At 34.2% G+C, this 16,995-nt stretch overlaps 2 protein-coding genes across 2 annotated transcripts; both read left to right on the top strand.

Moving 5' to 3' along the window:
* The first annotated feature begins 811 nt into the window (after positions 1-811).
* On the top strand, positions 812-3,759 carry LOC105618376 (elongation factor 1-alpha). Its single transcript, XM_012199918.1, has 4 exons — positions 812-955; positions 1,505-2,113; positions 2,381-2,656; positions 2,881-3,759. Exons 1-4 carry the CDS (start codon positions 812-814, stop codon positions 3,235-3,237), a joined length of 1,386 nt encoding a protein of 461 aa, XP_012055308.1. The 3' UTR covers positions 3,238-3,759.
* A 1,977-nt stretch (positions 3,760-5,736) lies between these two features.
* Positions 5,737-12,042, top strand: LOC105618375 (guanine nucleotide exchange factor subunit Rich). The gene is made up of 12 exons (XM_012199917.1): positions 5,737-5,871; positions 6,354-6,617; positions 6,805-7,211; positions 7,298-7,925; positions 8,150-8,513; positions 8,604-9,148; positions 9,236-9,725; positions 9,869-10,151; positions 10,347-10,801; positions 10,934-11,093; positions 11,265-11,453; positions 11,712-12,042. Exons 1-12 carry the CDS (start codon positions 5,737-5,739, stop codon positions 12,040-12,042), a joined length of 4,251 nt encoding a protein of 1,416 aa, XP_012055307.1.
* The last annotated feature ends 4,953 nt before the right edge of the window (positions 12,043-16,995 follow it).

Below are 16,995 nucleotides of genomic sequence, written 5' to 3'. Positions count from 1 at the left end.
GTTCATCTTTCAGCGAAGCGCGAATCTTTCTCGGTCCATCCGAATGCGGGAGAGTTTCACGAGGAGAGAAAGAAAGAAAGAAAGAAAAAAAAAGAGAATCCGTAATAATGTGGCATCGTGCGCGATGCTGAGCGTCACGACAATCGTGGCAACAGCGCGCCGCTCCTTCTCGTCGTCACTTACAAAATGGCGGCTGTCTGCCATTCTCGAATATTCACGTTCGGCCACGTGGACGGCGGACAAAGACCGCTGCGACATCCCGAATGCCCCGCGCGCGCTCAAGAAGCGCCTAGAAAAGCGATTGCACCATTTAGCGCAACGCGAGATCGGCGTAAGATTGGGGCGGAGAGAAATTCCAAGACGTGAATTCGCAGAAATTCCTCGGAGCTCCGCTCGCTCCAGACGTCGTTCGATTCCATATTGCGATGATCATTTAACTCGGTACAGATAATCGGATGGTCTCCAATGCGTGAATTAAATTGTTGCGAATTAACTCGTAACAAAAACACATTTTTGATATGCTAAGGGACATATGGGCTCACTGGATCTACTAAAGTTTTCTTATTATTTAAAAAACTTTTAGTTTTTTATTATTTTTAGAATTTATCAAGTTTATAATCAAGAAATAAAATTCTGAACATTAAATTATTTCAAATTACTACTATTTAAAAATTGGGACAAGTCTCAAGCATATCAGAACTCATTTGTTCCATTATAATACAATTGAAAGCCTGAATTTTATCCAACAATATTTTCTAACTCCTGTATTTTTGTTTTCAGAGTACTAGAAGAACTCTCCTAAACTACAAAAATGGGCAAGGAGAAGATTCACATTAATATCGTCGTTATTGGACACGTCGATTCCGGCAAGTCGACCACTACTGGTCACTTGATCTACAAATGCGGTGGTATCGACAAGCGTACCATTGAGAAATTCGAGAAAGAAGCCCAGGAGGTAATGTTCAATAATTTTTAGACAAAACATTCTATAATTACATAAATGTAGTTGTAAGAATTGATTAATTACAGTCAAATATGAGAAAGATATTCAATTGATTGGTCAATTTTTACAAATACGACTATCTTTACACAAATATAGAATAATCTTAAAAATATGTTTTGTATAACAATAGATTTGAAAATGATGGTACATTGATCGAAAAACACTTTGTGTAAGAATGAACTTGTGACAATAATGATACATTTTTCTTTCGTTCGCGGTTTTCACGTGAAGATTATCTTTGAATCCGTTGACGGCCAAAAATGTCTGAATGTCTTTTCATCAATAACTGCGTTCTATTTGGCGTTCGCAATATTCTTAGAATCATTTTTCCTTGTTTATCAAATATTAAACAAGAACAATTGAATGCTCGCGAACGCAAAATTGCAACTAAAGTTTTTATTAATAATATTGAGATTTGTTAAAACGCATCTAAATGACAATAGAAGAAAAGGATCCTTAAAAAAGGATCTGATAGAATCTAATCAGGTTATTACTTTTTAGATGGGCAAAGGTTCCTTCAAATATGCCTGGGTACTCGACAAACTTAAGGCCGAACGTGAGCGTGGTATTACTATTGACATTGCCTTGTGGAAGTTTGAAACCTCTAAATACTATGTGACGATTATCGATGCTCCTGGACACAGAGATTTTATCAAAAACATGATCACTGGTACCTCGCAGGCTGATTGTGCCGTATTGATCGTCGCTGCTGGTACTGGTGAATTCGAGGCTGGAATTTCAAAGAATGGACAGACTCGCGAGCACGCTCTTCTCGCGTTCACCCTTGGTGTCAAGCAGTTGATTGTCGGAGTTAACAAAATGGATTCCACCGAGCCTCCGTATTCTGAGACTCGATTCGAGGAAATTAAGAAGGAAGTGTCGTCCTACATCAAAAAGATCGGTTACAATCCAGCCGCTGTTGCATTCGTGCCAATCTCCGGCTGGCACGGAGACAATATGTTGGAAGTATCCGCCAAGATGCCCTGGTTTAAGGGATGGGCTGTAGAGCGAAAGGAAGGCAAAGCCGAAGGTAAATGTCTTATCGAAGCTTTGGATGCCATTCTACCACCTACCAGGCCAACTGACAAGGCCCTTCGTCTTCCCCTTCAGGTAACATTGATATTTTAATTACGCAATTCTTAATTTTAGCGAATAATTTACATGGTGTGATACTTATGTAATATAATATTAATTTCATTCATTGCACTTGCTTTATTAGTCTTTTTGACACTATGATGAAAAATTAATTATCTCATTCGCGGTTTTCACCATAGGATTTTTAATCCATTGATGGCCAAGATTCGTCTGATTCTTTGAGATATAGAATGCATGATTAACTTTATTGAAGCAGAATAATAATTTTTTTTGTGATTGCAGGACGTGTACAAGATTGGTGGTATTGGAACAGTACCCGTCGGTCGTGTTGAGACTGGTGTACTGAAACCTGGTATGGTCGTTACTTTTGCACCCGCTGGATTGACGACTGAAGTTAAGTCCGTTGAAATGCATCACGAAGCTCTGCAGGAGGCTGTGCCCGGCGATAACGTTGGTTTCAACGTCAAGAACGTGTCTGTTAAAGAATTGCGCCGTGGATACGTCGCTGGAGATTCCAAGAATAACCCACCCAAGGGTGCTGCTGATTTCACTGCACAGGTAAGTTTATTACACTTAATTGCACTCGTTTTATTAGTCTTTTTGACACTATGATGAAAAATTGATTATCTCATTCGCGGTTTTCACCAGAAGTTTGCTAGTGATGGTCGAATACGTCTGAGTGTCTTAATGTGTTCAAATATTAAAATTAAATTCTATTAACTTTAAAACATTGTAAGATATGATTTCTGAACATATAATTAATATAATTATTTATTTCATAGGTCATCGTGCTCAATCATCCTGGTCAAATCAGCAACGGATACACACCTGTATTGGATTGCCACACTGCTCACATCGCCTGCAAGTTCGCTGAAATTAAGGAGAAGTGCGATCGCCGTACTGGCAAAACCACCGAAGAAAACCCGAAGGCCATCAAGTCCGGTGATGCCGCCATTGTTGTCCTGGTACCCAGCAAGCCCATGTGTGTTGAGGCTTTCCAAGAGTTCCCACCTTTGGGACGTTTCGCTGTTCGTGACATGCGTCAGACAGTAGCTGTTGGCGTCATCAAGGCCGTCACCTTTAAGGATCAAGCGGGCAAAGTCACCAAGGCCGCTGAGAAAGCCCAGAAGAAGAAATAACTATTGTAATAGTTTCCGTGCATACACCGATAGTTTCCGTGCGAATATGCCACCGGGCGAACGACGGCGTACATCAGCCGTAACTCATCCTCCTTTGTATGACTTGCGAGAGACGAACTTGGCAACATTGTCTACAACGGAGTTCCTCGTGAGAACTTTATCGCGAGCTACGATCGGAAATGAGAGAACGATGATCCAATCGCGCAGATTGGCTCCTCGTGCATGCAAGATTGCGCTGCCGCGTTTCCTCGGCGCGCGGACATTTCGCTTGTCGAAATGGCTCCGTCATTTTTTTCATCGTAAGGAGTTTCGCAGGAAAGAATACGGGATGTTTATCTCTGGCTGATGATATATATTTTCGTCTCGTGGGAGTCCGCAAGGAGGAAGAGCGAACTTCGCGCGAGCTATCGCGAAACAACGTACACCTACCAACTACTTCATAACGAACATCAACATAATTTAGCGCGGCTTAATTATATTTTCTAATTACTATACGGAAATAAATTCTGTATATATCCGATATTTCGAGGAGAAACATGTCATTATTACTCTTCGTTGACGTTGTTACTTCATTAGTAACTTGTCAAGTTCATTATCCTTTTGAACAAAATAATTCCTCATTTTTATCGCTCTCACATCTACGGTAGCTATACAATCTAATCAGATAAAAAATAATATATCGTTGCGATGTCCATATTATTTTGTCTTCTTGGTAGCTTTTTTATATTAATCATTCAGATTATATTAATTCAAGAACGTAAGACTAGAGAGAACAACACGGTAATAGACCTTGACAAAAATAGATTTCGTTGGGATATATGAGATCTGTTGTTTCCTCTAATTATCTTTTCATTCAGTTATAGGTAAGATAAATCCAAATATCCTCAAGGGAGAAAACCTTTTTCTACGAATTATTCCTTTTATCAATTAACGTCTAACAAGAAGTGCAAGATGACTTTTACAATAACTCGATACCTTTTATCCCCCCCCCCCCCCCACGATTTTTCTACAAACGACATTGGTTAACGGTTTTCTGTACATACATATAAATACCAGCGATGACGAGTAAGAGCGAAAATAAAGAAGCTGCGGAAACGAGACGTCGGTGATTCACTATCACCAGTACGCAAACCCGACTCCTTGTCTTCCCTTGTAACCTGTTCGGATGCTACATCAGAAATTCCATGAAGACTCGGAAAACGCATAAAATATACGTAAGCGCAATTTAATGGTACGTATGAGACTCGCAGCTTGAGAGAGAATACAGAAGTGGATTTTTTTAATCATGGTTTATACAAATAAAAATTAATGGAATTATTGCAAAACTAATCAATTTATATTCTGTTGCAATTCTTACGAAAACATTAAATATTCTGTATTCATAAAAAAAACGCGAAGTTTAGCATTGCAGAAATAAACGTTCAAAGTTGTTAACAATTAATAATTAGGAATATAATAATATATATATAATAATATATAATAATATATTAATAATATATTCAATAGCAACATGTATTTTCTACTTACATTAATTTCTGTTTGTTGAAATTTAGATACTATCCACTATATTCTATCTCTAAATAAATTGCGATTACATATATATTTAATGTGTATTAAATGATAGAATAAAATTCGTTAAATGCGAAAAAAATATCGCCAAATCGATTTCGCTATTTTTTCTTTTTCATTTAATTGAACTATGTATGCTCGATGTATAAATATTCAAATATATAAAATTGCATTAATTATAGGCATGCATTGATATGTTTTATTGATGTAATAATATTATTAACAAAAGAAACAATCTTGGAGTTTTAATGATATCGCCTCATTTTATTCTTATTTTTTTTACTATGTACTAGATGTGTATTTGTTAATTTTGGAAAATTTAGAAATAATTATAAAGATTTAATTATTATTAGATTATAAAGATTAAATTGTATACAAAGATTGACAAAACCAAAAAACTGTAACCAAGTAGAAATTTTGGCGTAGCCCAAAATTTATTACACTTTCAAGAATTTCATTTCGCAAAATATCTTGTACCATGAATTACAAAATTGAGTCGCGTTATATTACAATGAACGAGATTGCAAATGCACCCAGCATCAACAATCGGTCATAATACATGAATATTGAATATCATCATAATAAAACCCAGTATCCAAAAGCTCCACTTAACGTGCTATTTATAGAAAGTATTATACGGATCTCCGATGGCGGGGAGAAACGATAAAGAGAGAGAAGATACTGATGGAAGGTACAGGAAACGCGGCTGCAAGGGATCGGCCCGCCGATAACGTTGCATCACGTTGCAACGTGTATCTACTTGATCTACTCAAGTCGCCATGCTTCAATTGCCATTTGCCACCGAGCTGATCCGAGTTTCGCTATGTCGAGGTTAGGAACTGTTGTCAAATCTATGGCATCGAGGAGAGACGTAGGCGAAACATGAGGGAAATCTGGTGATGAGTGACGGGACGCTCTTTCGCGGAAAACATGTTTTTCCCCGTAGGATGGCCGCGGGTTCTCAACACCTGCGAGCAGGGCAAAATAAACACGGTGGTGTGCAACAGAGATAAAATTATGTTCGCCGTTCTCACCGCGGACTCTCTTGTCATCTGGTACTGCAAGGCACGTAATTTAGGCCAAGAATCTGCTTTCATACAATACAGCTTGCGTCAATATTGCTGCAACGTTGCGATGTTACTGCAATATTGCTGAAATGATTTGTACTGTACAGGTTTTAGCTAAGTCATTAAAATCTCCCAGGATACTAATACAGTCATAATAAAATCTATCTAATAAGCAAAACATTATAGTGTATACATAGATTTCATTAAGATTGTATTTTTCGGCAAGGAATGAGTACAGTGAAGCACAACATCCTTGTTGTTTGTAATGTAAAGATAAAAATGTAAAGATAATAATGCAAAGATAAAAGTGTTTCACTGTGTTATACTATGTCATCTATTTCTTGGAAAACATCCTGTATATTCACTTCATATCTTATATGATTAAATCTATTACATGTTAAACTGCATACATTCTCTTGTAATTTCCTTGGATGTTTCTGTATTTAATAATTTCTAAAATACAATTTATATATATTGCAGCCTTGTGTACCAATTGTATTTAGCAGACGATCTGCAAATTCTTTGTGGCAACATGGTGAGAACATTTTGGTACAATGGAGACCAGACTCGAGTATGCTGGTTATTGCAACATCAGATAGCTACCTGTTATTTTACAAACTTACAGACAACAGTGCGGAAGGTCGAGGACTTTATGAACAACGAGATTCACCAGTTACCAGTTTAAAACGGGATAGTGCGGAATTATTTATCAAAGAAGTCATTCCATCCCTCGTCTTGAGTTTCGTAAGTTTTGTGATAATTCCTCATTATCAAGCGTGACGTGAAAATTTAAAAAAAAAATCAATTATTTGTAACTAATTAAATCATTAGACTAATTAAATCATTAGACTAATCATTGAATCATTAGACTAATTAAATCATTCATCGGGACTGACTACAATAATTTAATTTTCTCTTGTTTATTTTGTAGGAAAAGTCGGCTTGGATCGACGGTGGGATCAGTTCGTTAGTTTGTATACGAGATGAGCTTATGGTAGCAACCAAAACTAGCCACGTGGTACGTCATAAATGGGACGGTACCATGAATCGCGACTATTCTTTAGATTTGAGACGTATACCATTCAGTATTGATCAGCAAATTTCCACAGTGGCTGTACCACTTACAGAGAATAACATTTATGTTACTGATATTGAATATTCACCTCTCGTTGGAGGCTTTGCTATCGTGTTGAATAATGGCAAAGCTGCATTTCTCACTGCTCAATCTTTGAAATTTGATCCTAATCAAGTACAAGGAATCTGGGCTCAGGATGTAGACGATGCTACTTGCGCTGCTGTTAATCATAAATATCGACTAATTGCCATTGGTAGACAAAAGTAAGTTAATTTCATAATGCTATTCTTGAATTTGTAATATTCTCTCTAATTAGTTAGCTTTTAACTACAAATATTTTAATTTGCAGTTCCGAAGGTGTCGTATATTATGTAGACGAGACAACTGGTGGTTTAGAAATGTCGCATACCTTGAGTCTATCTTCCAAAGATTATCCAGGTCGACCGGGTAGCGTCAAGTGTCTCAGATGGACACCTGATAGTTGTGCAATCGCTCTCGCTTGGGAAGGTGGCGGTTTAGCACTGTGGAGTACCTTTGGTGCTCTATTGCTCTGTAGTTTGAAATGGGATTACGGTCTACGCGTAGATCTGACACATGATAATCCTCTACATATTCATATGATGGAATGGTCTGCGGAGGGCTATCAGTTATGGATGCTGCGAGAATCTCCAGAATCTTTAGTGATCAACGAAAATGGCAATAAAACCACCAATTTAAGTCGCTCTCTTATTCAATTAGATTTCGCTAAAAGCCCTCTGACTATCAATCCGTGCATGGGCCATCACGGACATCTATATCTTCAAGGCGAGGATAGACTATATTTAAATTTAGGAGCCGGATTATCTTCGACTGCTTCGGGTTTTCATCTTGCTGCCGAAATGCCCAACGACAGTATGCTTCAGACACTTGCCGGCTGCAAACAATGGCTTGTTGTGCCTATTCCGACTGCATACAGCGGTTCCAATTGGCCAATTCGGGTAAATATAATATTTATAAGTATAATATAACAATATTAGTATATTTTAAGAAAACATATTGTAAACCAACAATTTCCATATTATTTAATTTTATTTTATATGATATGTAGTAGTAATCATGTAGTATTAGTAATAAATAATTTTGTTAACTATAATACATAACATTAATGAAAAAAATTTTAACTTTTTTATTATCATGTGTTAATTCACATATATGTTTATAGTATACTGCAATAGACAGCGAAGGTTTGAGCCTTGCAGTGGCCGGTCGAACAGGATTAGCACATTATTCCTTACCTTCAAGAAAATGGAAGTTATTCGGTAATGAGAGTCAAGAGCGGGACTTTATAGTAACTGGAGGATTGCTATGGCATAAAGGATATCTCATAGCTAGCAGTTATTCTATATTAGACGATAAAGACGAGATTAGAATTTACCCACGCGATACTCGACTTGATAATAATTATGTCAAAAGTGTCAGAATGCCTTCACAGGTGCTGTTACTGAATACGACGAAAGATAGACTTTTAACCTTCTGTGCCAATGCTCAAATTATTATCTATGATATGGTGTTGCAAAATGGCGTGGGTAAGTATAAGGTTGCTTCTTCATTTAAAATTGATTTTGAAAAATTTCGATCAATCTTCATTCAATGAAATGGTCGTACTATTATTTTAGAAGCCGGTAGTATCGAGTTAACGAGGATACAAACAGTGGATATTAGTGGACTGTGCGTACATCCTGCTTGCGTAGTTAGCGCCACTTTGACTTCGATTCGCGCGGAGACTGCTGGCAGTCATCCTCATCCTGAGAGTCTCCTGTTAAATGTCTCCGGACGTCTTCTCATGGTTCAACGTGAACATTCTACCGACAATTCGGAAACTCTCTTCACATGCGGTGCACCAACAGTATTAGCGTCCTACGTTGAGAATGTTTGGGTTCCATCACGTTCAAGAAGGGATAAGCCGCATTTAACCGAGGCTTTGTGGCTGTTCTGTGGGGCTCACGGCATGCGAGTTTGGTTGCCTCTATTCCGTAATCATCAGGAAAAAGCGCATGCTTTTATGAGCAAGCGAATAATGCTACCATTTCACTTGCGCATTTACCCATTGGCAATACTCTTCGAAGACGCGATTCTACTGGGGGCCGAAAATGATACTGTGTTGTTCACATCGGACACTAATTCGCCTTTTTCACTGCCCTTCAATTTATTGGAGCTTACGGTATTAATTTAATTTTTTTTAATATAAAATAAAAAAATTCATTTTTATCTCTTAGTTACTTAAATGTATAATGGCTTTATATTTCAGAGTCAAGTGTATTTACATCAGATTCTACGTCAATTGATACATCGGAACTTGGGCTATCATGCGTGGGAAATAGCACGTTCGTGCTCCGCGTTGCCATATTTCCCGCATTCGTTGGAATTGTTGCTTCACGAGGTCCTCGAGGAGGAAGCGACGAGCAAGGATCCTATTCCAGATGCTCAGTTACCGTCCGTCGTGGAATTCATTCGCGAATTTCCCGGTGTTTGGGCCAGAGCCGTCGTGCAATGTGCTCGCAAAACCGAAATTGCACTTTGGCCGTATCTGTTCTCCGTAGCCGGTCCACCGAAGAAGCTACTGCAAGATTGTTTACAACGTCAGCAGCTCGATACCGCCGCAAGTTATTTAATTATTCTACAAAATTTAGAGCCATCCTCCGTCAGTAGGCAACACGCTACATTATTGTTAGATGCTGCACTAGAACAAGGCAGATGGGAATTATCGAGGGATCTTGTGAGATTCCTTAGAGCAATCGGTAAATAATCTTATAAATTTTTATAAATATGATTAACTCAGATTTTGAATAATGTTAACTTTTTAAATAACGAGTTAGTTTTAAAAAATCAGTAACTTTTCATTTTCTAAAAATTAACGTTATATTTTTTTATATAAATTCAGATCCAAATGACGTGGAATCACCACGTACATCGTGGAGTGGTAGTGCAAAACTAGTAGGCCCTCCCCAAACACCTCCTCTTTCTCCGCATGAGGATGATCTGGCTTTAGTCTTGGGTACTATGCAAGTTTCGAGAAGCCGGAGTTATAGTACCACAGTTACGCCTAAAGTGCAATCCGAGAAAGACGTCGCGCCATCTTCTATGCTAGAGAAAACTCGTAACGTTGTTATGAGACGAAAGAAATCAGTTCCAACAGCAAAATCTAGCGAGAAAACTGAAAATAAGTGAGTATCTCATATTTCTTTTTTTTTTTATTTCAAAGTAATAATAGTATATAAGTTATGTGAATATTTAATTTGAGACATTTGTAAAATTTAATTTTTGTACAAATTTTGTATAAATTTAGTATAAATTATTATTTCTTTTGTTGAAATATTTTCTTTTATTGTTGAATTATAATCAAATTTATAATTTTCTAGGGAAGGATCGGCAGAAGAGTTCTTTATTGATGTGATCTTGCAACGTCATGCCCGACGGCTACTGTCAGCTCGCCGTTTGATCGATTTGGGTAGATTCGCGGCACGACTTGACTTTCATTTAGTGACGTGGTTTGCTCGAGAACGTGATAGAGCAGCAAGAATCGATGATTATGTAGGCACATTAAAAGCAGTCCATGAAGACTTCGCATTTCCATACCCGACGCTTTCATTGCCAACGCTGCAGAAATTTCGGAGATCTAGCCTCACTTCTTTACACTCCATAATATCCGATGATGAAACCTTGTCCCCGAATTTGATCGTTGACGTACCTGACAGTGGATATACTAGTCTTCCAAGTGGTAGACCACCATATACAACGTTGGTCTCACCCGTTGCTAGCTTAGAAACGCAATTTCCAACTGCGGAAGCCAAATTAACGCCGAATCTGATAAATGGTACGTAATATTCTTTATTTGAAATACTTCAAATTTCTGTTCATACAAAATTTTTTTTTAAGAAGATATTCTTGTAAATAACGGAAGATTGTAGTATACTAATAATTTTTTGCATTTGATTTATAATTTCAGATGCCAATAGTGTTCTTAGTGATACTAGTACTATTTGGAGAGACGATGCAGAATCTATGGTTGGCTCTGTGTGCTGGGTTTCACCGGAGTCAGTAGGACCTACAGAAATCAATCCAGCCTCGACTTCCGCACCAATTGGCCGAGCGGAAGTACAGCTCAGGTACGAATATTTTTTAACATTAAAAATTACAATTATCCTCTCATTTGCGCTCTTTTATTTGATTGCTCTATTATTTGATTTATTTTAAGTTAAACTGTCTTGTTTAATTTATTGTTATTAAAAAATTATTATTTTATGTCTTATATATCTTTATTGACTTTATTTTTACAGATATTTATTACAGTTGTTTCTTGAAGGCAGTTGTTTAGGATGGGCTGCGGTTGTAGCTACCGTCCTTCGAGATGCAGCAGCCATGGCTAGAACTATCAGAACGGCACATGCACCAATGCAAACTTTCGATTCTATAATTAATCTAAGAGATGGATTGCTTACTTTAACCAAATGGTCTCATTCGGAATGGTATGTGTATATTATTACATATATGTGTCTTCACAATGTGTATATATTACAATTTTTTTTTAATGTTGAAAATTAAAACTAACTATTTGCTTTAATAAGCTCGAAGTTTATTTATTTTTTGCAAAGATATTTTTTCATTGAAATAAGTGACTTATAAATTTTAATTGCGATATTTATTTAATCTTATTGTTAAATTTATTACAATTTTTACAATTAATTATAAATATTGATTTTGATTTTTAAATATTCTGATTTCAGTTTAGGATACCGTCCTTTTATGTCAAACATCCAAAATCAGATATTGTTGTTGAATCGACTGATAATAATCAAGCAACAACAAGAACAAGAACAAATACCAGAAAGTCCTTCTCCAAGTCCGGCTCCATCTGCTAGCAGTAACCAGCGCGGTACTCTCTCCCGTTCGAGACACTCTTCGATCAGTCATGCTTCCAATACAGCTCCACTCGAAGAAGAACGCTCGCACGAATCACTCTTGACCGTCGAGGAGTCAGTATTTCATGGAAGTTATAATAATAATCTCAACGTCACGGAGGACACATCGCCGCAGAGCGCTTGCACAATTTCTTAAAGGTGCTTCATGAAACTCCGAAATAAGGCTGTCCACTATGTATTTTACATATGGACTAAATGGATTATTTTCAGATTATTTAAGACCAAGTTTTAGAAAAAGATATTCGATTGTTTTGCATATAAGGATTTCATATGTACTAGATAATTATTTCATAGAGGTTAAATTTTATTTTGAGGTCATTAATTAAAGCCTTAATTATCTTGATATTAAGAATAATTTTTGTAATGCGATAAAATTTTGTAAATTTAATATCAATATCCTCGTTCTAATGCAGGTTGTTCCAGAAATCCTTACAATTCGGAGTAATCTTGGAAATTTGTACATAACGTTTTGGAATCTTTTTATTAACTTTACATTGAAAATTTTGAATTGTACAGGGTGAAACATGTAAAGGTGAATGATTCACATGTACATAAGCACTTATGATGTTATTATTAAGACACACACTGTGTTGCGAGAACTAAAACTCGGACGCGATGTATGAAGTCGCCAAAGCCAATGGCAGTTCTTAAATGATTTTTTTTTACCGCTGTGCATAAAAGCACTGTATAATGCTCATTTGTTAATTATGAGCAATAGGGAATAGCAATATAATGAAGTTAATGAATGAACACGGCGGTTTAAAGATTAAATCAAAATCTTGGTTCATCAAGAGGTCTGATATTATATAATGATAATTATGTAATACGCAAAATAATGAAAATTATTAATAAGCTATTTATACATATATATTGTAACATAGATGATCATATAAGTACATGTTATATTTTTTACATAAAACTTTTCGTTGTTTATTTTATTTATATATATATATATATATATATATATATATATATATATATTAGATATATACTAAGAAATCTATGTTTGTCAATAACTTATAACGAATACATAAAATCAGAAAAATAGATAAAAGTTAAAAAAATATTAGTTTACAGATAATTCTTAATTATATGTAATACTATTCATGAAGTGTGAATTAAGAAAGAGATTTAAGAAACATAAAATGACATATAATTAAGAATTACTTTGTACAAAATTTGAGAGCAGTAGCACTATTTTTTAAAATTTATTCGGAATAATTTAAATTTGTATGATTTTTCTGCTAATTTTTTAATTATTTTTTTCGGAGTCAATCATAATTTTCAAGGAAGGATGTTTTAATCATCTCGATCAGAAAATTTTGGATTTTTATAAGCATTGAATTAAAAATGAATTAATAATATTCACTGAATGCGACTATTTTTTTTGCTATTCTGTAAAAATATTTTTTTTTTATATTTGATCAGGTCATGATTAATCCTGTTAGATAAATAATGAGTATCAGCATCTAAGGTAGCTAATACGATTGAATTTAAATATTTAAATGTACTTCCTATCACCATATTAATCTTGTTTTACATTCCGATATGTTTTTACACAGAACTTTTACCTCGCAGGTGTTCCATGTATTCATTACATATTTCCTCTATTCACTGTCCTCTAAAAGCAACTCTTAGCGTACCTATAAGGAAAGTTCTGTGACACATAAATAAGGAAAAATTATGCATATTGTTGCGTGTGTAATTGATGCGTTCTATATTAAACTATTATTTCCCAACCCGAGACTTACGAAATAGATTCACGAAGTTATATCTCTTTTACAAGACGGATTAATGTCAATCGTATTCGTAACTGCACGAAAAAAGATTGTTCTGTGAGGAAGAAAAAAGGGAAATTCGTGCCAGAAGATATGTCAATACTTTCGCGAAATTCCCATAACTGCTCGCATAGATCAAGCACGTGTAAAACGACATGAGTTTTATCCCATTATAAATATTCGATTTTTTTTTTTGCACAATTGATTTCCAGCACTTCTAATGCTCATTGTTTTTTGTACATTTTTAAGATTTGATTAATAAATATTCGAGTAAATATTTTTAAAGAATCGTACTGAGTAATTCAGATTGAAAAAAATTACAGGAAGGAAGAATTAAAAATGTGACAATATAACGCAAATGTGTAATGAAGAAAATTTAATTGATAATCTGTTTTTAGTTCATTTTTTTTGTAACAAATTTATGTGCAGTTCTATAATTGTAATTGTATACACATTTTTTGCTACGATTAATATTACTATTAATTAAAATATCTAAATTTTTGGCGATTTATTTAAATGTAATTAAAATATTTAATTTTTTAATTATTTTATTATTAAAATAATTTCAACTGACAACAATTATAGAATTAAAACAACGCGAATATTTTAATCATTATTAGACATGGTAAAGAATTGAAATATTTCGTCTCTTTGTGATTTTTAAATTCATTCTATCATGACAACGTATTTGTTTCAATGGGTACATTAAGTACTACAATTATTCACTGAGTCCTCTTGCATCTGTTTGGTTTATATTTTTAGATCTAACGGAATATGCTAATCAAATGCAAGAACTCATTGAGCTCAATAAGCGATTGCAGTACTGAATAAATTCAAAGGTTCACATTTTCATCTTATGCGCTCCTATGCGATTTATGAGAATTCGGGTTTGCATAATATAATATTAAGAGTGAAAATAGAGAAAGTGATTTTTTTAAGCTAAGAAGTTACTTTATTCTACTATATTAACACAGCTAGACGGGGATTAAGCACATAAGTCAGGTATATAAGGTAGGTATAAGTACGATGTTACAATATAAATTGTAAACAAACATCAGTTGTCGGTATGATCTCGAGAGTGAACAATTTCGTATCTGATCGAAAAGTTGAATGCCCGCTGTGTACATAGTGGAATTTCCAAGTGACGTAAATGCATCTTATTTCAAATTGTTTCTTCTATAACGAAATGTCCGAAATCAAATTTCTGGAATAACGCATCGTGTTGAACTGGCCCAACTTTATAATAACTCAAGTTTTATCAGGTAAGTTTCGAGCTAAAGTGATCTTTTTTAAATTGGTTTTCTTAAGAATGCGAGAGTTTCACAAATTCATTAAAAATTTTTATATGTAAGTATTATATCATTTTATTCACATTCTTTTGTATTCCCTTTTGTATTACTCATATTTGTATCGACGATTAAATATATATAATGAAATTAATTTTATTTTAACTGCAATTTTTTTTGATTATATATGAAAAATTTTATTAATAATCAAAATTGTTTTTCTCTCCAGTATAATATATCTTAATAACGCTCCTGTTTCAATGTATAATTTTCGAAGAATTTGTCATATTTGTGATATTTTTTCTTTATTGACAGTGCTTCTATTTAGCTTTCGGGGAATTTGTCATGTGCTTTCGATAATTTCAATTCGAGGTCAATACGAGTTGTCTATTAGTCAATCAGATAAAAGCGAGATTTTATCCATTTATTTCATATTTGAAAAATTTTTAGCGGCAATCTTTATTTTCGATTCGGGAGCAATATGTTACTCGATCAGTTAACCGCGCTTTTTTAATTTAACTTTTGAAATTTTTATCTTCGAACTTTCCAAATATAAGTACAAAAATCCATGACAATTTACTTAAAAAAATCATACCAAAATAACTTCTTCATAAATGATTTTAGTCGATAATGTGCCACTCGATCTTATATTATTAATGCTGGAGGAATTTTGTGAAAAAAATAAAATAATGTTTTTATAGTAATTATTTTTAATAATTAGGTTTCTTTATAATAATTATATATTGTAGATTTTTAATATAAACTCGAGATTATTTAATAATCGCTTTATGTATTATTTAATTATTATATTAGAACTTATTATTATATTTTATTGACCAAATATTCTTTATTTGTCGCAATGCACACATTCATAATATATTTTTATTGTTCATTGTTTTAGTATCGCTTTTTATTTTATTATTTGCCAGGTGTAATCTTTAAAAAAAGAATAAATAAATCACTTATGTATTTAATATAGAATTTGATAATTTTTTAAATAATTAAGGATGTGATTTTAACGTGATCATGTCTGTGAAAAAAAGCATTAACAATTTCTGACCGATCATTACTGTGATTATTATTGTTCAACGCTTTACATCTTCGCATTTCTTGCATAAAGTATTATATATAAATACAACATTCCAGAGACTTTACATAATATCGTTATATCTTTCGGTATTAATTCGGCAATAAAAATCCATTTTTATTAAATTAATTATTAATTTTCCTCATTTCATGGAACGAGAAAAATGTTTGATATTCCACGTAAAATTGATTTATACAATCAATTATTGTGATATTGGGACTTAAAACTATTAATAATTAATGTTCGATCACGTGAATAATTATCCTGGACATCTGATGTAACGTAAATTTATTATTAAACTACTGACCGTTCAACTGTCAATTAGTTTCGATTGAAAATTGTAAAAAAAGTCTATAAACTGATACTTTGCACAAACATGTATCTACAGTTTATTACATATCGAATATGTTAATGAGAATTTATTTGCATGATGACATTTTCACTAAAAAAACGATAATCAATTATAGAAGAAGTATATTTATATCTAACTAAAGTGATGTTCCACAAAAATAACGTATACAAATCGGATGTTAAAAATATTGATGGAAGATTATTTGCGCGACGATAATTTTGCGTTAATTAAAAGTGAACACGGAGATAGTTAAAATACGTCATTGCGTAATTATATATATTAAGCTATTATATATAAAAAATATTAATAAGATTCGACATTCACACGATAATTTTCGCAATTGATATACAAACTTAGATCCATAACACGCCACGCGTCATATCTTCAGTCACTATCATTATTGCCTTCCTTTATTGTCCCTGTCGGTTTTTGAGTTCTCACACGTTGTAATTTCCCGCGGGAATTTCCCGCCGAACGAATGATTCGCATTTCCGTCCTGACACGTTTATTAAAAATGAGGACGATGTAAGATAATAAAAATACACGTTAATTAGGTGCAACGCTTAATTAGTCAATCGCGAAGCTG

Source organism: Atta cephalotes, assembly GCF_000143395.1.
Source record: "Atta cephalotes unplaced genomic scaffold scaffold00016, whole genome shotgun sequence".
NCBI lineage: Eukaryota > Metazoa > Arthropoda > Insecta > Hymenoptera > Formicidae > Atta > Atta cephalotes.
This window is presented reverse-complemented; position numbering and strand designations above follow the sequence as displayed.